Source organism: Streptopelia decaocto, assembly GCF_964273445.1.
Source record: "Streptopelia decaocto genome assembly, chromosome: 2".
In the NCBI taxonomy this organism is placed as follows: domain Eukaryota; kingdom Metazoa; phylum Chordata; class Aves; order Columbiformes; family Columbidae; genus Streptopelia; species Streptopelia decaocto.
In genome coordinates, this window is record NC_138655.1 from 39,720,522 (window position 1) to 39,747,714 (window position 27,193).

A 27,193-nucleotide genomic window follows, 5' to 3' on the forward strand; every position below is an offset into this window, starting at 1 on the left:
TTATTAAGGAAGATATCCAGCATTTAGAAATATCCAATCAGGAAAACAAAGAGATATTCTTAAATTAAAAAGAAGGTTCCTAGGCAGGTCTCCTGTCGCATGCTAATATAATGAACACTAAGCAAAATAGATTTACTAATTTTAATCTTTTGAGACTGCTCAATATCTGTTCATCTTCTATGTAGTTGAAAATAAAATAATTGAGATTTTTCTTGTTTCAGAATTATAAAATTGGACTTGGCAAGCTGCAGATGGATAATTACACTGGAGATGTTAAATAGGTTTTAGAGACAAAATTGTAAATAATACAATACAGAAGAATGATGGACTTATTAGCATATCATTAAATCGCTTTTTCCCTGAGAGCCAGGCATATTTTTCATAACTTAGGAAAAATGTCTTGCCTAGCAGTAACACATGTGCTTAACATTTACGAAACCCACAATATTTGACTATGGCATTAGGTTTCTATTGAAGGGAAAATTATGATAATATAGTTACAAATATCAGTAAGTTTATCACTTGATAACAAGATCACATGTATGAAAAACAGTCTCTTCTGAGTTGAACATTTTGCAGGCCTTTTGTTTCAGCTTCCATTAGTGCTGTTGCTCACACTGAGGATTTACAGGGCCACAACATAGCAACAGAAAGATTTGATAAAAGATCCTTTCACTGATGTAATTTAAACTATCCAACTGACTGTTATTAATCAAAATTATGGTTTTTCTTATGTTTTTGTATTTAATAAAAAGTAGAATCCTGTGGGATACAGGGTGGTTTTTTTTTTTCAGGGCTACTGGTATCAGCCAGTAAAAGCATGATCTTCTTTATCAAGGCAAATGAACTTAGTCCAGAAAGTCACAAAATGCACACCCAAAATGTAGATTAGTTTAGTTTTCAGCCAACACACATCAATGGTGACTGATGTGCCCTCATAATTCTATACAGTTTATTCCTGGGGTGGCAGGGAGTTGCAGGAAGGATTGTTTGGTTTAGTACAACTGTTGTATGTGGGAATGCCAGAGGTAGCACAGCACCACTGTTTCTGTCCGAAATATGAAATGTCTGGCAAATTAGTTTGCTTAAGCAGGGGTGATATTAATGAATGAGCCTTCAGGACCCTGAGCCAGCTGAGTCTCCCTAATCCAGCCATTTCTTAACTTACTAATGTCCAGACTTCACTTATCATTAATTCTGTGGGAGATTTTGTTGTAGTCACAATGCCATTTGTAAACCACAACCCCAGATAGGACACTATGGCTCCAGGAAAGAATTTCAAAGATGTTCCACATCACAGTGCCCAAGAGGAAGAATACAGACAATTACAATTACAATAGACTACATTTGCCTGTGTTACCCTGGTTTCAAAGATCCAACTTCGTATCACATTGGAATGGAAACAAGGTCCATTAAATGTTTGTGCAGAACAGCAGGAACTCTCATAAGCCTAATGATGAAGGTAATGAGATGATTAGAGCGTGTAACAGACTCAGGTTTTAGCACTTTCTCTGCCTTCTGAATGACAGAAATTTTCATTTGAGATCCTTCTGCCCTTTATTTCTGTCCAGTGCCTAAGCAGATGGACAACACTGGAAAGACAGCCTCTCCTCCCTTGCAAAAGCGTTTTGCAGTGAAGCAGCATACTTAGATTAAATCTCTTTGACAATATTTCAAAAATCTCTCATTTCAGCTGATGTAGTGCAGAGTGCAGCTTTGTGAGGGAACTGGCATTTCTTTGGACTGAGATAAGGTGCAGTGCAAATCCTACAGAGTTTTGCTATAGAGTTAGAAGACAGGAGACTCCTCAATATTGCACTAACTTTTCAGATGTCACAGTTGGTTTAGTGTGATTTTCTAACCAGAAGGAATTTGCTGTCTCTTCCCACATGGACTTGCCCTGCACTTAGGCAGACGTCCTGTCATTGAACCTGGGGAATGTGGCTTGTCACGTAAGATATTAAACTCAACAAGCAGCAGAACCTTCTTTGGGATGGGCAAATGGAACAGTTATTGAGAGAAAGAGAAACCCTAGAAAACACAGAAGGACACAAGTTAGCTGGATGTGCATTTCAGATGAGTCTTGCTTTATATAGAATAAAGTTTTTTGCCCAAACTTACTAACTAGAAAGAACGACTCTTCATCGGTTTTGAACTTCACATGGTGTACAGGGTGAGAAAGGCAGAGCTCAGTTCACCGTTAAGCTCCAGAATTTGTTGCTGTGCATGGAAATAATGCAGCCATTACAAATCTAGGGATGAGATTTTTCAAGAGGAGGTGAGAACTGAGGAAGAGCATGAACTGACATGATATACAGTATGGAGTCACCAAGAATGATCTGCAGTTATAGTTCTTACATTTTCTGTTGCACCTTTCATCATTTTTCTCTGTTGCATCTGTCATTAATGAGTGTAGGTCTAATAGCTTCTCCTTGGGCAGCCATCCCTTACTGAAACTAAGCTCATTAAAACAATATTAGAGCCTTGAATTGACTAAATTCAAAGGGTTACCTGGTCATTCAAGGTCTCAACATCTTCCTTGAAGACTTTCACATCTATCAAGTTAGTAAATAACTGCATCTGTGTTGCCCTAAGCATACAAACGTTGGCATACCCAAATCATTCCCATGGAGTCAGTCTTAACATAATAAATACTGTAGTCAAGCCACATGTTATTCTTTACTATGTGTAAACATCCTTGAATACATTTATTTAAACATCCCAGTCTAAGTCTAATATTTCCAATTTATTTCACATTAAACAATTTCTAAATTTTATGTAAGCTGCACTTTCTTTTGAAATATATAGTGCGATGAATATGAATATCTCATTAGAAATCTATTTATTTAGATGCTATATCCCCCAGTCTTCTTAATATTAACACTACCACATAAAATAATTAAAGTATGTATGACAAAATTCACTGACAGATGCACTGACGTTACTGGAAGATACACAACTGCGCACTAAATACTTCCTTGGCCCTGCACTGTGCTTAGCATACTCTGCTCTCATGTGGCCAGATCCTCTCTTGGCAAACCTATTGGAAAATTTAGAAATTATCTACTGCAGAGTGACACTGATTCAAGAAAGACATTCCAGACAGTTTTATTAATATAAATGTATCCAATACAACTTCCTTTACTTTGTGGTAGGGTGAGATGGATTATGTGGTCAGGGTACCTGTGTCTGTTACAGCAGACAGAGCAAACAACATATGACAGATCATAGTCACATTGCCCAGCTCACTGCAGGAACACAGTTGGATACTCTCGTGGTAAATATTATAGGAGAAAAATAAATAAATAAATAAATAAATAAATAAATAAGGTTTATATATATATATATAAAACCAACAAACAAACAAACAAACCCCAAACAGATAGCATAGAATGGAACAGAACAGACCAGAAGCCAACAGAGGTTACAGCAATCTTGTGCTGGCTCTTCACAGTATTTCCAAGCATCTAGTTTGTATCCCTAGATTTAATAATTTCATGTCTCTTGCATGCTTGCTCCTACTTTTATTGTCTAAAAGAGGGGGAAATAATATTGTCTCTCTCAAGCATGTTTTAGATTTCATGTCTTTTGATGAAAGGCTGTTGATTCAGGTGTGTTTGAGTGAACCTGTGAATATACTGCTGACTCGGTAGTTCTTTAGCATCAATAAAATAAATGTTAAATGCATGAATGTTTTCCTTATGTAAAAAATGGCTGAAATAGATAATGGTTCTGTTGTTATTTGCCAAAAAGCAGTGAAATGATAACATTGTTATCAGGAGATGTGTGCCTGAATATTTGACTTGTACCCCCTAGATTCCATTTGTCTGCTGTCAGCCTATACCTGCTGTTAAGCACTGGACACTTAAAAAAAGAGAAAAAGATAACACAAATTATTCACCATTAATTCTTTAAAATGAGTCACTATTAAAAGCTTAATTGTTTGCTGAGAGCGTCCAAATTAGTGGTCTTTGCAAGATCAAACAAATTTGAAGATATTTTTCCAAATTAAAATGGAAACATGCATCCAGAATCTACCAAATGAACATGTATGCTCCTGTAATAATAATTTTATTATCTTCAGCTTCCAGGCCAGACTTTTAATTATGACCCTGTATATCAGTGAAAACCATGTATTCAGGATTAAAAACCTATTTCTTTAACTAGTCTAGTTAAAGACTGTGGTTTGATATATTCTATGCTACAACTTTTATAAAAACCAGAGAACACTTCTAATAACACTTTTCTAATTTCATGGTTCAGTGCACAGTCAGTAAAGATTTAAATAATTCAGAAAGAAAGCCTATTCTGTTCCTTTATTAGAAGTTTGAGTCAGGCAAATTCTTTGACATTTAATGGGTTTTTAACCCTTTTAATAACTTCTTATAATAAAATTTATTGGAGGTTGTTTTAAATAAAGGGTTATTATATTAGAGTGAATAGCAGTCGGTAGTTTTTTATGATTAGTTTTGAGACCTTGGCCCTGTGTGACTCAAAGGATATTAAAACATAAAGTAGAAAAGAATGTTAATAGTCACCAAATTAACTGTGTACTAAGAATTACAGAAACTGTATGTTACTGCATTTTTGTCGTTGTGTGATTGTGCTATAAAATTTTGCAGTCAAATTTTGAGTACGTAATTGTTTTAAAGGAGCTTAAGATCACTTACAGGACCAGTACTATATAAAACAACCTGAAGTGGTTTAATTTTTGACAGAATGTTTTTGGTAAGTGTAGTAAAGTTAATAGATTTTTTTTTTTTTTTTTTTTTTAGTTTAGACTTCTTTTTACTTGTGAGGTTTCTGGTGTTTAATTTTAAGACTGTTTTCCTAATCAACAGTAATTTTGAATGGTCCTTTCATTTTATCCTGAAAATGTACTGGGCATAGTATATAAAATACACTTGTGTATGATACTAGAATATTCCCCAAATACCCACTTACTTTAAAACTTAGTCTTTCATTATGCAGTTAGCTGATACAAAAGAGAATTATAAAATGAGATGATGAAAACACACATCCCTTCCTCTGTTAGGTGGTGCTTTGAGTTATTCCTTTTAATGTCTTTTGAATGGTTCTCTGTGGTCATTTTACAGTAACCTTAGCCCTCATAACAAATCTTTCTTTAGCACTCATTCTCTTATATATGTGCTAAACACCATGGCTCCAAGCCTGACAGTGTTCAAGAAGAGACTGGACAGCGCCCTCAGACACATGGTGTGAAACATGAAGTTGTCATATGCAAGGACAGGAGTTGGACTTGATGATCCTTGTGGGTCCCTTCCAACTCAGGATATTCTATGATTCTATGAAATAAAAGAGTGGTTGCAGGTATGATTCTCTTTAAGTGAATGGAAACAAAGATCTGAGGGTATGCAGATCTTTGGGTTTGATCAACCTTCATTCATGACAGGCCGTACATACCAGTTACCAGTTTTATGCACTCTAATCAGTGAATCCTAACTTCTTGTCAGATTCTGGACATCTAAATGTTGGGGTCACTTTTTGTTTTCCCCTGGTGTAAAAATACAGATGTTCAGGTTGCCTCATGTTTTAAGTTTTTCTCTCTGAATAATATCACCATGATGGAAAACAACACATGAAACGACATGGTTTGCTTCTGATTCAGCTGTTATTAACCCAGAATCCTAACCACCAACATGCACTGAAGAACCATGAGGTAGTACTGCTTAATATCAATGTGGAGGGAGTGAAACGTGTCTAAAATAGACATTTCTGTATTTTTAGACACTCTTTTAAGTTTAAACTTAGATATGATTGCTTGCATTTTGGATCATTAAAAAATTATAAGGTTTTTTGGGTTTGCAATTGTTTATTATCACCATAAATGGTGGGTATGGTCGCTTAAACACAATTCCTTTTCTGTGTGCCACCTCTCACAAACCTGTCCGGCAATGCAATGTTGTCTTTTCTTCTCTTTCGAAACCTTGACTTTGAGAGACAAGTGATTATGTAGGAATTTTTTTTTTTTCCCCCTCTCTTTTTTAATGAGCATCTCTGTGTCACTAGGAAACATCTTGCAGATCTGCATTGCCTCAAGGTAGAAGACAATTAAAACAGCTAAAATAAAAACGGTAACATTTCTAAGTGAATCTCGTGGCTTTTCAGGAGGTTGACACTATTGGGTCTAGTGCTACATCTTAATGCAGCATTACCTGGGAACAGACAAATGTTCAGATTTAATATTGCATAGGTACTGGCAGCAAGTTGTCTCAGGAATATAAATGAGAATATGATTAATAACAGAAACTCCTTCGGCCTACCAAAGAATGTCTGTGATGCCTACATGGTGACTAAGGTGGATGACAACAGTAAAGAAGGAAGTACACTGTGGGTATCCTCAGAGATGACACTTAAGATCCCTTGAGCTTTTCTCCTATAATCTTTGTTTGAATTAATTGGTTGAAACATAGCTTTATATAGTATGAAAAATCGTTGCTCTCTGACTTACCTTGACTACTTAGACAAGAAGAAAAGAACTATCAACCACTTCCACAGTATCCATCAGAAAAGTTCATAAGAGCTCTCAGCTGGTAGAAAACTAAGCAAAAACACTATAAGACCTGGTGGTGGTAATAGAAATAATAGCTGCAGTGACTTTATGTGAATTTGCCGAAGGTACTGAAATATGTGATCTCCACTTGCTTTAGTGAGTAAACACTGTGTGTTTCTCCTTATGATTTGTTGTTCTGTTGTCCAGAGTGTAATCCCCACTGTTTCTTGCATATAGTTAGGCCTGTTGTAGATACTTCAGTTGGTTAAGGCAACTTGTCTTTCTTCTTTCATTTAATGATAACATTTATTATAAATAAATTTAAATAGAGAGGGACAATTTTGACTTTTATGGCTTTTGAGAGAGATGTTGCATCAGTTCTTAATTATAACAAGAAAAATAGTACAGGAATTATTTTGCTAATAGCACATTCCTTTTGAAACTGCCTGCCTAATGCTTCTTAGAAACAAATTATTTGCTTCGTAAAGCCACCTTCTGGGATGTTAGTTAAGAGTCCTGCAATTTGACTCTTTCTGCATCTTGCATGGATTAACCAGCCTGTATCAAAAAGGCAGATTATTAGGGATTTTTTAATGCTACATGCTATATCCTGTGAGAGATGAAGGATTCTATCTGAATGCTGTCTCAGATAAGAATATCTGTATTTTGTGGACTTTGAGGCACAATATTTCAAGAAAGATTTAGGTTACTGGACATAGTCCAGAGGACAGCAAAAAGAATGATCAGAGGTGTAGAAAACACAGCATATGAAAACAGTCTTTCAATCTTCAGGTTCAGTTGTTTAGTCTAAAGAAGAAAAAACTGAAAGGAAATTCATAATAGCCTTCTAGTGTGTACAACTTTTTCTGTAAAGAAGGAGAAAAACATTCCTCATGTCCACTGAGAGTAGAGCAAAAAGTAGTAGGTTTAAATTACAACAAAGGAGATTTAGGTGAGACATTACAGAAAAAAAGCTCTTTCCACTGTAAGGATAGTTAAGCACAAGAATTGCCTAGGGAGGTTATGAAGAGGTTAGACAAACATCTGTCAGAAATGATTTAGGTATAGCTAATCCTGCTGTGAGATAAAGTGTTGGACTAAATAACCTTTTGAGGTCCCTTCTAGCACTGTCTTCTGTGATTCTGTGATTAGGATACTGTACTCACATTGTCCTGCAGTAAGATGTTTCTGTGCAGGGATGGTATCACTGTATTCTGCCTTGCACACGTTGCTTTGTTTTTGCTTTAAGCTGATGGGGAGAACGATGGTCTTATGTTTAAAGCACTTTAGCTTTATTTTTACCACCTTATGAGCTTTAAGCAGTGCATTAGGAGCTTGTTTTCAGGCAGACAACCCTGTTCTGGTTTTGCACTAAACATGTGCCTATTAGAAGGGTTATCAGTACACACCTCAGAATTAGCAGCTTTTACTGTGTCTTTAAGTTGCAGACAGACATTTATATGGGTGGATGCTCAGTTTCTGCTTATAAGTGAAATGAAAACAGGAAAAGAAAAAAAAAAATAGCCATGAAAAGAAATGTATCATAGCTTCCCTGTTAGTAAAACCAAAATAAAACACATGTTCTAAAGCTGAATATAACACAAGTTGTGAAACATCCTGGAACTGACAGATGGAGAATGATATTAAAGTGCCAGATATTATCATTATTACCTCATCAGAGAGACCATTGAAGGCATCAGACTGTCCTTATCCTGTGTAACACTCAAACTCTCTAACTTTGTTCTTCCATTTGGCATTCTGCCACCCGGCAGGATTTGTATTCAGCTCTGCATTCGGCAAGAGTGTGTTCGCAATATTGCTTCTGCATACTGAATGTGGCTTCAGCATATCTACACATTGGCGGGTTTTGTAAAACTCCATCTGGAAGAACAAGGAATAGGAAGCTTCTGATTTTAAAGTAGTTTATAAGAAATTGGTCATACTCTGCGTGCAGTGTTGACTGAGAGTGTGTCTGATTAGTGCTGCTGTTCTTGCAGAGGCGAGGTCGTCACGGCGCTTGAAACGGGGGCCACAGCAGTGACCCAAGTGTGTGGTCCTCATGGGTGGGACTGTTCTTGAGCCCAGCAAAGGTGATGGGACAGTTCCTGGTTTGTTGATCCTTTAGGAACCTGAAGAGTGTGCTTTCCACAGCATAATCTTGTAACTTTTCACAGTTATGTGGTGAGCTGCCCCTTCTCACTCAAGGAATGAGCAGTTTCCATTTTCTTAGAAAATCCCACGTTTTCACTAGGCAGGGGCAGGACGGGGGGAGGCAGGCTCTGTGCTGCCTGGCAGAAAGAGGCAAGACAGAAACATACCTGCGGATGCAGTGCTGTGTGGATGCTCCGTGCTGAGGGCCACAGCTCTCTGTGATGGACTTGCACTGACATATGCCCAGGTCTCACCTTTCTCTGTAGGTGCGTCCGTTAAGTGAGGCTTTCTGACTTAGCATCTAGGGAACACCTACTCTTAAACAAGCTGTCTCTGTGTTGCTTACTCCTAGTTTTGTGAAGGTAGCCTGGTATTCATCCGAATTAAATATTCTGAATCCCTACAAAAAGGAAAATACCATTTTTTTCTACTACACCACCTTGTTTGCAGTCCTTAGTATTTCACTAGTGAAGGGTTCTCTTTCAAATCTATAAATTCACCTGTTTTGTAGGTGATATATCCAGTACCGACCAGCTGGTGTCACATTATCTGAAAACACAGTGTATGTTCTGTGCGTAAGCTAAAAGTGAATACAGACTGTTTAAAAATATATATTGTTTAAAGAAGACAAACACAGTATGCTCTGCAGTATCTATGTGATAATATTTGAAGATTCTAATAAAGGAGACATCATTTGAATAATAACAAATGTATTGTATTTTACTTGGGAATAAGTAATTAAAATTACAACCTTTGCCCTCCTTTGACTGAGGTAGAAACTTTGCAAATTCATTCCAAATACAGGCAGCATTCTTAGGAGTTTCAAAAAGTGCTTGTTCCCTTTCCAGAGTTCATAAAATCATTATAGTACGTATTCTTATTAAAAAGCAGTCTTCTCTTTCCAGCAGTTCATGAGGAGCTTCATTCCCAGCCCTGATCTGGCACCAGGAGGTGCTGCCCCACAAAATCCCCAGGTGTTTGCAAGCCAGGCAGTGTGGCCTCAGCCCCTGCCAGGTGGTGGGCGCCCTGGGGGCGACACACACCCACACAGACAGGGTGGAGGGAGGGCTTTTGGGAGGCTTTTGCATTCCTCTCCCCAGCACTGGAGGGACCAGGTGGGTTTGCATCCCCTGCCTGCCCCAGGGCAGCCCACGCTCCTGCTCCCCGTTCCCCAGCTGCTGCTCAGCCCAACAGCTGGATCCAGAGCGAAACAGACGAGCAGCAGCTACAGCTCCACTGGCACAACAGTTGTGATAGGGATTGTCTGCTAAGGAGATAATGATCGCTTTCAAGGCTTGTATGTTTGACAAGGAGGGGAGCTGGTACTGGAAGGACGGGAACAAGAAGTCAATAGCAATCTTCAAAACTATAAGTATCTGCCAGGATTCAAATTTCAGCCTTCAGTTGGTTTCACACACTGCTCTGTCTCTGCTGCTCTCCTCCAGTGCTTTAGTAGTCATTAAATGAACTTGAACATGTTTGTATTGATAATCCTTTTTTACGAAAAGCTATTAATTTCTAAAGCAAGATAAATACAGGCATAATTGTGATGTCACATTGTCAGGAGCCATTTCAAATCATTTTCAGAGACACATGTACATGTAAAGTGGTAAGTATGCCATAACTAATGGTATTATTAGTTTGATTTACTGCCAACCAGTCAGCTTTACAAAAATCAATCCCCAGGCTCGTAAAGTATCTCCTTAAAATTTGTAATTTTTTACACGATCAATAATAAGAGAAAAGGTGAAGTTTCAGGTTTATCTTTCTTTTTCATTGCATTACTGGTTGAAAGGTATCCTACAGATTGCTTTGATATATAGGAGTGTGTGTATGAGAGATAGCTTGCAGAAGTCACGAGCGATTAAAAGTTACAAAAAAAAAAATCTGAGTGATCTTTAGACAATTCAGATGTCATGCCTAACAAATACTGTCAGTAGAATAGATGTGGTTATGTTAATATGTTGAACCATTAACACACGTCCTTATCATAATAGGAGTTACACAATGGTAGTCCCTGTCAGATTCCACTCCATACGTACAGCATGTTTGTCTGATACACAGAAAGACAACTATTTCATTTCAGCTCTGGACTGACACTTCCAATTTTAAATCACCCACAGAACACCTTAGCTTAAATTTGAGCTTCTCCCTGATACTCTTTGTCTTTTGTCATGTTTCCCTATGAGTACTGAAAAGACGTTATAGGCAATCTGCTGTAGTGTGTGTGTGTGTGTATGGTACATTTGACCTCTGGACAAGAAAGGAGTTTCATCCTCCAGTGCTTTTAATTCTTATCCTTGCAGAGACTGAATTTGTTGCTTGCTTTAAAATAGTATGTCTCGTTAATGCTAAGAAGCGGTGACCCACATAGCACAATGGATTCATTTGTCAATCCTGCGACTTCCGAGCTTTCTGTTCATATATGTCTTAGCAGCAAAATTTAATCAGTCTATCAATTCATCCTTCGTGTCAGTCATCTGAATCCTGAAAATTCCAGTATCTCACTGGGAAGCATCAGGAAAAATAGATTTGGACCTAATACTAGATATTCAAATTCTGAAAACTGCAGATTCCAAATTCAAACACACACAAATCCTAAGAAGAAAAATAAGATCTGTAAATTGTCTTAAATTTTGAGGATATTCAATGTCCTGGTTTTGTTAAAAACAAAAAAAGTGTTTGTTAAAAACCATGACATTCATGTTCTGTTCTGGTTCTGAACTTAAGAGTGCAAACTTGTCCCTGTTTGTTAGCATTTCTGAAATATTCTACGTGCAGCTACAGAAAGCAATGCCCTTTTGTTCCCCCTATAAAGAAACAAGCTTTCATTGCTTTTTGCTATTCCCATGGGCTGAGGCTAGAGCCTGAATAGTTTATAACAGTCAGTGTTATGCAAATGTCAATCATATCCTTATTCTGTTTGTTTCCAGTATTTACATGTTTATTTACGTACTTGCCATTTCTTTTAAGCCTTATGTTAGCAAATCAGGCCAACAGAGGTCTAAAGAAACAGAGCACTTTTTTAGTGGTGTGCTTAATACAGTTTTTTTCCTCTTGTAGATGCAAGATTTACGGAATACAGAAGGAGCCCAGTATAGTTCCCATCCTCAGATGGCAACCATGAGGCCAAGGGTTCAACCTACAGATATTAGGCAGCCAGGAATGATGCAGCACGGGCAGCTGACTACTATTAACCAGTCCCAGCTCAGTGCACAGCTTGGTTTGAATATGGGTGGAAACAATGTTCCTCACAACTCACCCTCTCCACCTGGAAGCAAATCTGCAACTCCTTCACCATCCAGTTCAGTCCATGAAGATGAAGGAGAAGATAGCTCTAAGGTAGGCTTAGATGCTAGGATTACTGTGTAAATGGTGGATATTTTTAGGATCTGCTAAATTAATTGTATGGCCACAGTTATTAAGGTGATACTTTATACTATGTTGGTGGTTGACTGAAGTGAATAAAGGGTTATGAATACATAACTGACAGTTTCCAGTCAATTCTTCAGGCAGCTTGAGTAAATGACATCATTCCTGCTTGTGAGAGCAAACTGGAGTCCTGTAAAACACTAAAAGAATAGGCATTCCATTTAGGACTTAAAGGTTGCATTTTCTCACTTGCTTAGAAGGGATGTTTGTTCCCAGTTGAAGATCAGTTTATTGCTATAAAGAGTATGAAGAGTCTGTACAGTGTGCAAGTCTTTGCTATTTGGTCGCAGGATGAGTAAACACAACTTCATAGCAACCAGAACAGAAGGACGCTCTACAAACTTTGAAAATCTTACCTTGAAAACCTTGAAGAGCATTGCATTTATATTTGGGAGGTGCTGGCACTCCAGCATGACACATTTAAGTTTTGTTTTAGTGTCAGTACAGGCATGAAGAAGTAATAGCAATTTAGATTATAAACAAGACACTTATTTAAAGGATAAATGTCAATGTATATAGCAGGTTTTGCACGCAAAAACCTCGCAAATATTTGCAAATCTTGAAAACTTCCCCCAAAATACACAAGTATATTATCTGAATTTTGCAGACATGAAAGCTGAGACACAAAAAGGTTGGAATTTAGCACAAAGTCATTGCATAAACCAGGAATAGTGCATATTGAAATTAAGAACCTCTTTAGCTCTATTTTGTGGTCACTACAAAATAGCAGTCCTGTTACACAGCAGTCCTGTAGTGTAGTGAAGATGTTGTACCATGACCCTATCTTGTGGGGAAAAGTTTCAGACTTGTGACTAATGTGAAGAAAACATATTGTGAGTCAATGAGGAGGTATAATCAAGTCCAGAAATGTAAGTCTAATTTATTTTCAAATGATATTGTTTTTCATGCCTCAAGCTATAAAATAATCATGTAATTTGAGACATATGTTTTACGACATTTTGAATACATTTTTATTCAAGTTTTATTTCAGGACTTTCCCCTGATTTCAGAAACTTGAAGTTTTAAAAATTACTGAATAATTCATACATTTAAAATGAGCACTTCCTTACTCAGGGAGACTTTAGAATACAGCTATGTAAAAATAATTCCAGGCAGCCTTTTCTTTGTCAGAATAATTTATTTGCTACTCCTGTAGGTTGTGGGAGTGTGCAAGATGCTCTAAACTTCGGGAGGAAACATCCACTCAAATAATTAAGATAGGTTTTCTGCTTCTATCAAATATTTCTGTTACCTAACCCATATTTTTAATGTACTTTCTCGCTACAACACTTCATGCTAGCAAAAGAATAGGGTTGTGGTTTCATGCAGAAAGTACTAATCTGAAGGTAATAACACTAAGCACTGCAGACCAAGTAAAACTTGGTCCTTTGTGGAAGACAGTTTATGTAGTGTTCAACTTTTTAACAATCCATGTTATTTTAGAAGACTCTTTAAAATTCTCTCATGCTCAGTCTAAGAAGAAAAAAATGAGAAAAGGCACAATACACAACACAAAATTAAGGAAAATACTGAAGAAATTAAGAAGTTAAGAAAAATGCTGAAGTTGATAAGTTGCCTTTACATTTTTTGATAATTATAATATCTCTGCTACAATAAGTGTTTTAAAGGATATTTAACTTGGTTGATAATGATAGAGGGTTTAAGTTACTCTCCAAGTAGTAGGGATCAAAATACAAGCCTAATGGGGGCAGATTGTGCCACACACATCTTCTGTGGGATTTCTTAGGTCTTCCTGAAAATGCCTGAAGTTGGCCACTACTGAGACAGGCAGTGGGCTGGCACGCCTGATCCGATGCGATGGTTCTGCTGTAGTTCCCTGCATAAGATACAAGAGTGTTAGAATAATCAACGTAAGAAGCTGACGTATTGTTGTAGTTAACAGTTTAGACTTCCTTGCTGTGTGACTTTCTGTCGTGCTGCTCTTGCTGGAAGCTGCCAATGAGTGGATATAGATACTTAGATTAAAACAGCCACAATGGTATTAATTTTCTCAGAGCTGCTTTGAAGGCTTCTTCTCACTCAAAAAGTCCTACTCCTCATGAAAGAAGGCACTGGATGGGGAAAGCAAGAGACAGAACGGTCATTCGGTCTCATGTCAGAATCTCTTTTACCTGGATATACCTGTGTTAAATGTGGAGTTTTTTCTTTGTTTTATAAACTGTCATGTAGATGTGTGATATTATTTAATAGATGAGGGCCAGAGCTCATTATTCAGTCCTTCAGTAAAAGTACATGTGTTGTTGTAATGTAGTGGCTGCTGGAGCTCACCACATTTGAGCAGCTTCATGGAGTCAGTAAGATGTTCCTGCCATGAGGACTTTGTAATAAACAACTGAATTTGCCATATTGTTAATGGCAATGGTGACGTTCTCCCTATTTAACCAGCAGGAGATGTTTGCCTATGTACCAACATAGATCAAAAAAACAAAGTACTTTTTCAAATGGAAAATCACCTCAGTGTCAGATGACCATCATTAGCTTATACCAGCTGAATGCCCAGCCTGATGTGTGAAAGAGAAGCCACTGGTCCTTCAACAGCACATTTGGTAGAGAAATCCCTAATAACTATGCCTATTTCTGGCTAGAGAAAAAAATAAAAAAATCTCTAGTGTCCTGTTCATGTTTGTATGAATTTATAGAAAGAGGATGACAGAAGGTATGAACAAATATGTTCATTATATACATTTGGACTAGAAATATAATTGTATCCCCAGTGAACTGCTGATTTCTGTGTATGGAGGAAAGGACCATTTCAGTTTAACTTGCATATTCCAAATGCCAGTAATAAGGAAACTTTATAAACTGATGTAATTGCTCATGTACTGAGTTTCTTGGATGTTTGCTCTATGGTAAATATTGAGATTGTTGTAAGCCTTATCCAACATACACAGAACTAGTGGCAGCAGCTGCTAAATATTTTTTTGGCAGTACTCATTCTCATAAAGGCTCTTTCATATAGGCCTTTTGGACTTTAAACATCAAATGTTCCCTTGCACAAAAAAAAAAGGGAAAGGAACTGCATTATAGAGGACTCAGTTGTCCTACACACTGTTTGCTCTAAAAGCAAGAAAGCTGAGATTGCTTGACCATAAGGTCAGTGACAACCAGTAGCATAATTATAAGCCTATGTATAGCCAGTCAGAAAGCTACTAGGCACATGGAAATGTGTAGTCTCAGACCAAGCGTATTGTTTCTGCAAATGATGTACGTCCCTAAGTCTCCTTAATTCTTCTAAATCCAGTATGTGGGACTATGGTTAGAAGAAGCAAAAAGGGTGAATTTAAAAATCAATAGTTTTAAGTAACTACAAAAACATTCTAAACAAAGTGCCCAATTACCACATGCTTTATTCTGACCACCTCAACATTGGAGTATTATGTTTATGTAATCCTTGCCATAATTCATACTGTTGGATCATTAAACATGTATTCAGTTATTGCCAAACATAATTGTGAGCTGCTGGAAGCATTACTGGTTTGCGAATATGCATTTCTTCATAGATGGATAACAGGGTTTTCTTCCATGTTCATTTGAATATCACTTATGAGAAAACTTCAAATAATGTATTTTAGAGGGGAGATAGTGAAAGGACTGCAAGTGGCAAGAATTAACTAACAGAAACATGATTACTAAAGAACTGCTGCAGCATATTCTCTTTATGTGGCAGAGGTTTTACAATATTTACTTTATATGATAAGAGTTATAAGTAGAATTCTATGTTGTCTGTTCAGCCTATTATGCAGATGGTGCTTGATTAAAATCTATTTTAAACTACAGCGATTACTGCAAGATAGTGTGCATAAAACAGCTCTCCTAGCTCCATTAAAGGCTTTGGTACTATTGCAGTTTATTTTAAATATGCTTATAGACATTTCCCAGCTTCTCAAGGGACATTTAGATATCAACGATGTGCCTTACTTGATAGTTCTAAATCCTACACTAGATATTCTTGTGATCTATTATGTGTGCAACATGGTTAATGTACACTTTTTTAAAGTGAAAGATTATTGCTTTCTTGTGATAAATAAGTTAAATACATCACCATAATTAAGCAATAAGCCATGACAGGAGGTGGATTACCATGAGCTAACTATACCTCCAGGGATTTTGAGGCATAAGTCTATGCCTAGCAGAATATATATGGTTTTTATTTTATTTCCCATCTGTCTCTGCTTTGGTGGTTAGAAGTGGAGTCTATGAAGCTGATAGACTGATGGGAGCATAAGGTAGGCCATCATCTCAGCCATTTGCAAGGTTATTAGTACTGGAATTCTGGTATTCTTTTTATTTCGTTATTTTCATATAAAACAAACAGAATTTCCCCTGTGAGTACTCTCTTTTTAACAGTGGATTTTTGAAGTCTCTTGATCATTCAGGTCAGAGAATAAGATTTTAGAGCTGTTCTGAGAGCAGTTCACCAGAAGACTTCTTACTCAAGTTTCTGCAGCATATCACCTAGTTTAAGGGTAGTTTGTAAGTAATGTGGTATTCTGATATACAGAGAACTTTAAATCTTATTGCTCCAAAAATACTCTGAAAAGAGGAAGACATTAGTAAATGACAGAGGTAAAATTTTAACTAAAGCCAAAATTATTGTCAAGCCTCCTTGCTCATGGAGTTTGCACGGAACTGTCTGAAGAGTTTAGACTGATATTGCCAATTAACTAGGGAGCCATAGTTAATTTCTATTTAGCTGATAGTTTTGTGTACCCTATAGAAAGAAATAATAGCAAGAGACTAGAAGTTGAATAAGTTAATAGTGGGTAGCTCACTGCTTCTGTTTTTCCATATTTTCCAAAATGCTGACAATAGGCTCCACGTCCATTAACCTCGTATTAAAGATGCATCTATTGTAACATAATGCTCAGGAAACAAGCAACCTCCTTTTCAAATTGTGGTCATCACGTTGTTGCTGTGCTTAGTAAGCCACAGAGATCCAGGTTGTTCACTGTAGTCACCTGAGCCCTGCTGGATGGGACACAATGATATTTGTATAAAAACAAATAAACAAACAAAAAAGCTTTTTCTCAAAATGAGAATTTCCAGCCATTTTCCTCAGTTTCACTGATTTGAATACCTGTGTTATCCTGTGTCACTTTATATGCATTATTAAAAAATAATAATAGAAGGATGTGATAAAAGTAGATACTTAGCCTAGAGCATACCTTTTATGCTCTTGATCTTATATTTCAAAACACTTATGAAGCACAGTACTCTGGCCATGTCAACAAGAGAAAAGAACCTTTGAACCCTCTGGTAAGATCACACCTCATTGCTACAGGTATAGTGAATTAAGTGATCATACCAAGAGAACCTGCTTTGCCATGGAGCTCCGTTGAAGAATCAGGACAGTGTCCCTTTATGTGCTTGTAAGTCACCTAGGATAGTAAGGTGCTTTGGTAATCAGGATCTCTGAGCAAAGTGTAATTGCATTTAAAAAATTTGCACTAATGCTCATGCAGCTTTTTTCAGGTGATACCCAAATAGTGCACATGCACTTTTCTGCCACTTAATGCAGATGGATCAGAACTGATCCTCCAAAGGGATCTGAAGTGTGCCTACTAGTAGAGCTTTGTTTCTTCAGATTTTAAGTAGAAGGTGGTCAAGGGAATGTCCATAACTTGGATCGTTGTGTTCACAATCATATTCTCTTCAAATTCCCTGGGAGGTGTCCCACCAGTTGCAGTATAAATGGAGTTGAACACTAGTCTGGGGTGGTTCTGGGAAAGGGTAAGGATAAGGTAGAAATGACAGGGACCCTGGTGTCTGCAGGTGGTTCATGTGGTTGAAGTGGTGGTCAGGCTATAATGAAACTAATTTCATTTGAATTTACTCATTAAATGCATGTTATAGCCATTACCAATAAAACTTAGAAGAGGTGTAAAGATGACCAAAATTATATGAGATTATAACAATAATAGGAAAGCAAAATATAACGCACTTTGAGGGAAAAAGTTACGTGATCTGGAATCCTTATCACTTTTATACATTTGACTAAGTCAGATAGTGTCAACATTAGGATTACCAAAGGTGGCAATTAAAATGCTATTTTTGCATGCAAAATCCAAAATCTCTGTGTAGCACAGAAGCTGTAAGGATGGATGGACTGAATTAAATTGGCTTTTTTTATAGTACTTCTCTAATTTCATTTTACAGGTCAATGGTGGAGAGAAGAGACCTGCTTCAGATATGGGAAAGAAACCCAAAACTCCCAAAAAGAAGAAGAAGAAGGACCCAAATGAGCCACAGAAGCCTGTGTCTGCCTATGCATTATTCTTTCGAGATACTCAAGCAGCCATCAAGGGCCAAAACCCCAATGCTACTTTTGGTGAAGTCTCTAAAATTGTAGCTTCAATGTGGGACGGCTTAGGAGAAGAACAAAAACAGGTACAAAATGTGCTGTAGCTTAGAGGCTTTGTTTCAGGAAAGTGTTATCAGGGTCATCTAAGCACTGAAGGCAGCTTCTTTTGTTTGGTGGATGAAACTTGAATACGTGCCATCTCAGGAATATGATTTAAAGAGACTGAGATAAGGAGAGTATTGTTTCATTTCTGTATGAAACTACTGAAAGAGGTTTTGGGGGGGGTTTGGCACATGATACAAGCTTTAGGATTGTATTTAGGATTCTTTTATGCTGAAATTGGTGGGCCACGTGTATGACAGTGTGGTGTAGTAGGACCTTGCTGCCAAAAATGTTATCTGTGCAGTGAGACCTGAAATATATCTGAGCTCCCAGTTGCAGATGTTTCCCTATCCCACGATGCCAGAAGGGGAACTGGGCTTATATCTTCTCCTGACCCACCTGGCTTTCATGAAATATTTTACAGATGTGTTGACCCAAAGAGACCTACATTGGACCCTGGCAAATTGACAGTGTTCCAGGGTATTGTTCAGTATACATGTGGGCTATGGAAATCACATCCTGTAGTTACTTCCATCTTCCATGGAAAGGCCTTGGTTCTGAAAAGAGGTCAGTGGAGCTGGATCTGAACCTTTGCAGAAATCCTTCTGAGTCAGTCAGTTGCTCTGTAAAAGTGGGCAACTCTGAAAGCTCATCACATTCCTGTGGTGATGGCTGGCAAATACTATTCCTCCTGGTTGTAGCATACCCTTGCTTTTCTGTTGTTATTGGTTGCGTTTTTACAGAATGGGTTGTATAGATAAAGAAATTAGAACTTTGAGAAAGAAATAGATATGGAGGGAAAGGTTATGCTGAGTGAGATTTAAATTGGCTGTAGGAGACCTGAGCAGGGGTTGATGTCAGCACAGAGGAAGCAAAAGTACTGGGACAAAACCACATCTCATTCAATCACAATGAGCATATCATTATTACACAATCATAGTTTAAAAGGTTGAGAATTAAAAGGAAATTATTGCGATGATTTTTTGGCAGGTAAAATCACTTGGACTTTAAAAAAAATGTTTTATTGATGGTGTGGGCACATCTAGATCCCTGTTAAAGATCACAGTGTAATAAGAATCAAGATTTGGCACTCATTGACTAAGAAGAAAAAACACTTTCTCTGTCGAGTGTCTGCCACTGAATAGGGTCAGCATTTGGAAGGTATAGCTGGAGGAAAGATAACTTTCCACACACAGGGATCAGAGATTTCATTTGGCCTGGTACATTAGTGTTATTGTGTTGTGTTATCTCTTCCTTCTGCCTTTTATAATAAGGCCGGCTAAGGCCTTGATCTGACAGGTTGTTTAGACCTTCCCAGTACAGCAGTTTTCTTGTAGTCGAACATTGCTTTTGGGGACCATGATGATGACTGTTTACATTTGACTCAGAAAAATACTGACTATGGTCTTAGTTAAGTTCACAAACAAGAGCTTTTGATGACATTCTTCCTTGTCCTGCATACCTACCCAGAATCACTTCCCATGTTGAAAAGTGCACACACACATACCTCAGGAGTGCTCCAAGTAGTTAGATCTGTGTCTTGGACCCATCTCAAGTGTCTGTGGGATCATGGATCCAAATTTTCCTGAAATGGTGAAAAGCAGAGCCCTGGACTTCTCAAGAGTTTGTTAATCTAGTTAATCTTATATCTCTCTAGTGATGACACCAAGCATGATCTTGTGCTTGGTTTTCTCCACCATTTTTCATAATTTGTGACTGTTGCAGTGGTGCAGTTTTTCTTCCATAATATTTTCTCCACTTACAAATCAGAAGACTTGACTTCGTGAATAATAGTCCAAGACCACATTGTGGAGATAAACCTAAAAGACTACAAAATGCACATTTCCTTCGGACTTGTCATGTTAGTAGTACCAGCAGAAAATTGAGATCTTCCCATAGAATGGTGTTTAAGAAAAGTGCATAAAACCCTAAGATTTCCAGCTTTAACTTGGAATTCCTATTAGTGGTTGAAAGCATTAATTGAATAATTCCTACACTGGAACAGCAGAACAAAATTTATTTTCCTTATCTCTGTTGTCCTTAATTTAAGTTGGAACACATCAAAATGATGTGTTATGGAATGCACATGACACATCCAGGAAAAAATGGCTGCAACTAGATTTTAAGCCAGTTATTCCAAGAGTTTGGGTTAGCATATCTTTGTTGCTCTTAGACTCATTTTGCCTATTCATTATTATCTCTTAAACACATTGTTAAAAGTCTGGGCCTGGGCCATTTCTAATGTGGCACTGTACAAAAAAGAATAAAAGATATTCCCTAATTAAAAAAAAATAGCAATCCTATTTTCTAGAATAAATTTAAACTCATTCTTTATTCCATTAGGGATCTAATAGTACAAAGGAATTATTACAAGACATCTTAACTGACTAGATAGTCTGTATTTTAAAGGCCCAATTTTTCAGATCCGGTGCATTAGTAACTGTTACGAAACCTATGTCTCTAGTAGGAAAATTGGACTCTAAAAATACAAATGATTAATGTAGCATTTGGAATTTGGCATTGAAGAAGCTTCAGAAATTCAAAAATGGTTAAATAAAGAAACAATAACATCAGTAGAAGAATACTTTATTGATGAATTATACTTGCTGAAAAGGATTCAATTATCATAAAGCTTCTGGCTTTTATGTTTTGGAAGCTAATGCTTATTCTGGAATTTAAATAGAATTATGTTTCCAAATTATGTTTCCTGAATTGGAACTCCTTTTACTATTTAAATAGTAAATATAACTGAATCAGAAAGTAGAACATAATGCAGCTATTGAGAAAGAAGAATAACCTCATGTTTTCATGCCGAAATGAAATCTTCTTTGTTCCTATGACCTTAGCCAGCTTTTTCTGAAATGCATAGAATTCTTCTTGTTTATTCCTGAAGACTGACCACAGAATAAATAAATGTATTGAAACTCAGTACAGTAACAACCTAAGGGCAGTATATGTATGTCCAAGCCGTTGCAAAAAAAATTTGATAACCTGACATAGTAGACTGTAGCTTAAAAGTGTTTGTGCAAGACCCACTTATGTTTTTCAAACTGCAAAGAAACTAGGAAAATGTTGTTTGAGAAAATAGGATTTGAGTGACAAAAAAGGAAATGTTGTAATGAACTAGATGATGGTGGATGCCTTACTGAAGTTAGGGGGGAGTTCTACTTAAAATGTGTCACACTCTGGTGCTCTTACTGTGAGAATATCACAGTTTATTAGACTAAAGCAGATACTAGGGTACTTGCACTCTCATTTTACGGTATGAAGACATTTGCATTTTTGGGTCATATGGTATAACTGTTCCCATTAATTTCTGAGCATCCAAGGGCCATTTGCAAACAACGCCGGTGTATGCCTGTGTTTTGTATGTCCAAACCGATATACACAGAGGAGTCTAGAAATTAAAGGGACTTTACTGGTCATGGTGGACTTTATCATGGTTTATTCTCATATTCTGAATTGGGTACAAAAATTACGCATGATCAGAAGCAGGTATTGTGCATTTCCCTTCATTTTTCACTGTAAATGTTTTCTAAAACTGTTCAGGTTAATAAACCTGTGAATGGAAAGCAGCTGTAGAAGTAGTATGTTGGGGTATCTTCTCCTCAGCACTGTAGTCATAGGATGTTTTCAGTGGCTTTTCTAGTTCCTCTCTTATGATCACAAGCACTGTTTTCTCCTTAGTCAGTACTATACTTCTGTGCATCCCATTTTTATAGCTTATTTATGTACATCTTTGCCCCTTGCACACATTTTTACTGTGGAGGGGAGAAAAACAGCCCCCAGGGAAGAGGATTCAGCATGCTAAATGGTTGAGTCTCTGGCTTTCAGACAGAACACTGGTTCAAACTGGGTAAAAAGGCTACTTAGGTCATTTTCTGTCCTTAGATGAAAAAGGAAAGTCATTTTAAATCAGTACCAGATGTGTGTGTACTAAATGAACCTTAAGTTTCTAATTGGAGTCCTAGTAAAGCTGTAATGGATGTGGCAAATTACAAACAAAATGTTCTTGTTTACATTAGTGTAACTTTAAAACTTCAGCCAAAGGCCTTAATAAATGTGCTATTATTCTAAAAATGGAATTGAATGTCTATTCAACATTCAACAAAATTAATCTCTGGTGTAACTTCAGTGACTTAACTGGAAATCTAGTAGGAATGAATCTGGCCTCCTATGAACAGTTTAGTGTGTGTATACACATACGTGTGTCTCTGCGTGTATGTTTTTCTGTGTATTTACTTCTATGTTGCACTGGCCTTGCAGCGGAAAAAAAGGATGGATTCACCTAGGGGACCCAAAACTTAATGATCAGAAGGAGCAGGCAAAGCGACTGTTTGAGTGCTGTAACATATGCCGTCTTTCAGGCTGCATAATTCATACACAGTAATATTAGCTGCAACAGTTCAGCTCAATAGCAACACCTCATTATTTTATCCCTCAGTATTTATTCCTATGTTTGACGCCTCATGAAATTACTGTTAATGTGTTTATATAAGGGCAGATCTGACACAAGTGGGAAGAATTTAATTTCCCACTCATTCTTTCCTGCTGATGTGTCCTCTTCCCCTGGTAGAAGTGGCAAGTGTAAATAGTTAATTTGCTTCAATTATGAGCCTGTCCTGCTAAATTAGAAGCAGCAGGGATATGAAGAGCCAGAATTATACTTATGAGGCAGCTGACAAATCCTCAGAGTCACAAAATCAAATCATTTACTCCTCATTGGTGCTCAAAGACCCACTAGATAAAAGCTGCAGTTTATTCTTTAACATCTGATGGAACTTGGATTGTATGTTACCAATACTTAAGTAAATTGAAGTCCTGGTGCATTAGTGTCAACGTTGCGATGCTGTTACCATTTTTGCTACAACCCACAAGCTTTCAGGGGTTTATATTTGGTCACTAAAAATAACCCAGACTGATTTGATCATGAAAAATAACAAAATGTGTTTTATAAGATTCTCTTTTGATCACAGGGAAGTTTTAGAGGTACCAGCTCATAATCCAGCATCAACATGAATCAGGCAGATCAGGAAGGGGTTTACAAATAATACTGGCCAACACTTCATGACTCCAAAGGTTCTCTTGGGACGTGAGATACCCCAAGTCAGATCAAAATGAATCCAAGATCAGTGCTTCAAGAGGCCTTGGCTCTACCTGGCCTCTGGCAACACCTAACCCAGCACATCCTCCCTCCTGGGATGCAATGCCGTAACTGTCCCATCACTTGACGTGACAAAGGAGCTCATCCCACGGGTGGAAGAGCCGTCGTGTTCCTGTTGTATAGCCGTGCATGTGGGGTGCCTGGTGTCAGGACATCAGACAGTTCAGAGGCTGCAGTGTGGCTGCTGAAATAGCTCCAGAGGATACACAGGCCATAAGATCAAGGTGTTCAATAGCACTTTGAAAACATAAATTTACAGTTTGTTTACTCTTATGTATGCTCTTATGCAGATATTTGTTTATCTACTTCTTGTTCCCTCTTTAAAAAGGACCTTTTTTAATTATTGTTATTATCTCTGCACTAATGAAGCATTCTCCAAGGAACAACTTTAATATATTTGTAAGAGAATGAGAATGTACCTTCAGTTTAGTAGATAAACAGCGATGCAAGGTTTAAATTTAGCTTTGTTTTATTTTTCTAAATGACAATAGGAACCGAAGGCACATCTGTGCGTGTACACTGTCGAAGTGAATTACAAGCAAAACGGACTCAGGAATAGGCACAACAGACAGCAACCCTACACCTCCTCTCCCAGCTACCTGCACTGGCAAAGTCGCTTTTACCAGTGTTGCACCTTAGGCCTGCTTGGGAGCTCCACTGTTGTAACTGATGAATTTCTGTACCGAAATGGGTTCTCCACTTTGAAGCTCTAGACAAACGTGCAGAGTTTATACCAACTGCCCCTCACCCTGGTGTCTGCTCCTTCTCCCTTCCTCTGCAAGCAGCTGGGCTTAATGAGCTGGAATACAAATGGGCCAAGAATAGGCACACATGCGCACAATCTCATGTGTATGTGTATGTATATGTATGTACATATATTTATGTTTATATCATCATATTGTTTTATTGCCCTGGTTTCCATAGGACCAGACTGTGAAACTCTAAACTCCCACTGGTTTCAGAGGGAGGAAGTGACAGGCCCCCTGTTCACAATGCGTTTTTGCTGCAGGACTTCTGGCAGCAGACATCTCCCTCTCCCACCCATGGCTGGGCTGAGCAGGACAACGCTGTGCACTCGGGATGGGAAACCTTCCCCTCTGCTGCAAAAAAAATACAATTAATGTAGGTCACCATGGGAGCTGCTGCATCTTACTCTGTATAGGGTAATCCAGGCTATCATCTGCTGGCCTCCTGCCCAGCCCACCTGGCAGCTTGGTCTTCCTGGAGCTCCCAGAAGCACTGAAGTAGCAAGGAACGTCAGGCAGCCCCTCTGACCAGGGTGAATTTCTGACATCCATTTGCTGCATCCAACAGACACAACTTCTAGAGAAATACTGCATTTGGATGCCAAGTTATGAACATTAAGTGCAATTTGCCTTCTTGTTGTGCTTGGAAAGAGCTGGGCCAAAAGGACCCTGGCTTCCAAGCACTGCTGCAGCAAAATGCATAAACAATAGCCTCAGTTTTCTACCTGCTCTTCTTCCCCACCCTTTATCCATATATTTGAGCTTGATAGGAATGTGGCTTTAAATCACTTTCATACAAAACTGGATTTAGGCACAATTATCATGCTCCATTCAGGCTCACATCCTTATTAAAAACAAACAAACCAACCCCCAAACAAACAAACAAACAAACCCACCACCACAACAACAAAAACTAGCAAGTGCAAATAATCACCACTTAAATCATATGTTTAATGTCATTTGGTTTGTACCCAACTTTCATCCAACATGCTTCTGATAAAATGTACGGTCTCGCTCCCGTAAGCTGCAAGCATGAAGACTATAAGGTCAAATTTCGGCCTGGCACAAATGGCTGCAATTTCCAGTCATCTCCATCAAGTCTCACTGTTTGTGCTAGAGCTGGATTTGGCCTGTGATCCTTCCCCTGCATGCCAGAAAGACTGAATTCTTTCCCCTAAGCCTCTAATATGTCATCAGTGTCTACAGTCAAAAGAGACTGCTGAGCCATATAACTAGCCCTGGGCCTCTTTCTGTTCCTGTATGTACTTAGATTAAAAATCAAATGGTAACATATTTAAGTATCTATTAAGCAATTCTGAGTATTTCTTTTTCCTGACTGCTGTGGGAATATCTCTCTCCGTATTCTAGACGAGGGTGTGCAGCTCTAGATGCCTTTGCTGCGAAATCAGAAGATTAAAGCTAGAGATATATCTCCCACTTGGAAAAAATACAAGTTTTCTCTATGAGCTTAGGTATGTAGGGCCAGGAATGACAATCTGAATGTGGAGTTTAATTTTGGATTGCAGCCTACTGTATTTTATCAGATGCCTTTCCTGTAACTGTAGCCTCTGAAAATGACACTCCCATGGGTAATAATGCTGCAGAGACCAAAAAGACAAAATCGGTCATGTTGCTTTTTGATTTGCTATTTTTGCATATACTGTTTTTGGGGGTTTATGGAACACTTCCATCAAAACAAATGTGGGCACCTTTACATCATTTTAAAATGACAAATATAACTTGCTTGCAAGTGTCAGCTCTAAGGAGACATCCCCAAGATAAACTGAAAACCTCCCCTTCTTCGTCATCCTTGTACCAGCTATTTAGGCAAAGCCAGGAAAGTAGCATGGTTCTTCATAATGTGCTTTGTCAGCTAGGAGACACAAAGCTTTTTCAGACTACCATGACGCACAAATTCTGAAAGTCTCTTTTTCTACTAAGAGCAGCAGTCAGTTTAACTCACTGTCTCCAAGTCTCTAGTATCAAAGGGGACTGTAGTTATTGATGCCTTCTTCCATTAGCACCTGATACTCAAAACTAAGGACGTGTTTGCAGACATTTGGGTGCCTATTTTGGCTCTTGTGATGATGACTGGGGGAAGGGAGAAGTGTTCCTCTAAGGGAACAAGGGTGCAAGCCACACGGGACAGGGTAGGAGTCCTGCTGCATATTGTGTTGTGATGTGCTCGTAATCCTCCACAAAGAAGTTGAGAGGAAGTTAAAGGAACAAGATGACTAACGAGAACAAAAACTTGGCTTGAGGCATTACAGGCTTATATATATACATATATATATCAGTGATGAGTTTCATATTATGCAACATGTAGAATAGCACTGGAGACACAAAACTTGCCTTAAGGAATTTCATTCAGGAAGATAAGAACTAAGCAGCCGTTAAAATACATAAAACAAAACATGACCAGAAGTTGGCATCATAAAAGAGAAGTGCAGATATTCTACTCTGGTTTTAATTTGGTAAACCTAGTGTTTGTGAGTGCCTGTGGCTAACCATATAACCCACAACACTTCTACCTCCAAATGAGGGCAGTCAGTTTAAGGGTGTGTATCACTATTAATAGAAAGAGTTCAGCCCTGGATGTAGGATACTACAGCACTTGTAGCCCACATGTACGGCCAGCCCAGGGAACTTGAGCTAAAGGGCACCAGAGCAACAGCCCAGGGGTTGGTACCACCCTTTTAAGTTACAACAGGAGACCCCAGGGCATTCGTGGGCATTTGTTTACCCTGGTGGCCTAATTCAAA

At 38.0% G+C, this 27,193-nt stretch overlaps 1 protein-coding gene across 1 annotated transcript in view; it reads left to right on the forward strand.

Moving 5' to 3' along the window:
• The window catches only part of TOX (thymocyte selection associated high mobility group box), a gene marked incomplete at its 5' end in the record, with an annotated part of 213,742 nt that overhangs the window by 160,728 nt on the left and 25,821 nt on the right, over positions 1 to 27,193 (forward strand). The window contains 2 exons of the mRNA XM_082044901.1: positions 11,729 to 12,007; positions 18,275 to 18,505. Of these exons, the coding sequence (XP_081901027.1) occupies positions 11,729 to 12,007; positions 18,275 to 18,505 (510 nt within the window). The remainder of the gene's footprint in view (positions 1 to 11,728; positions 12,008 to 18,274; positions 18,506 to 27,193) is intronic.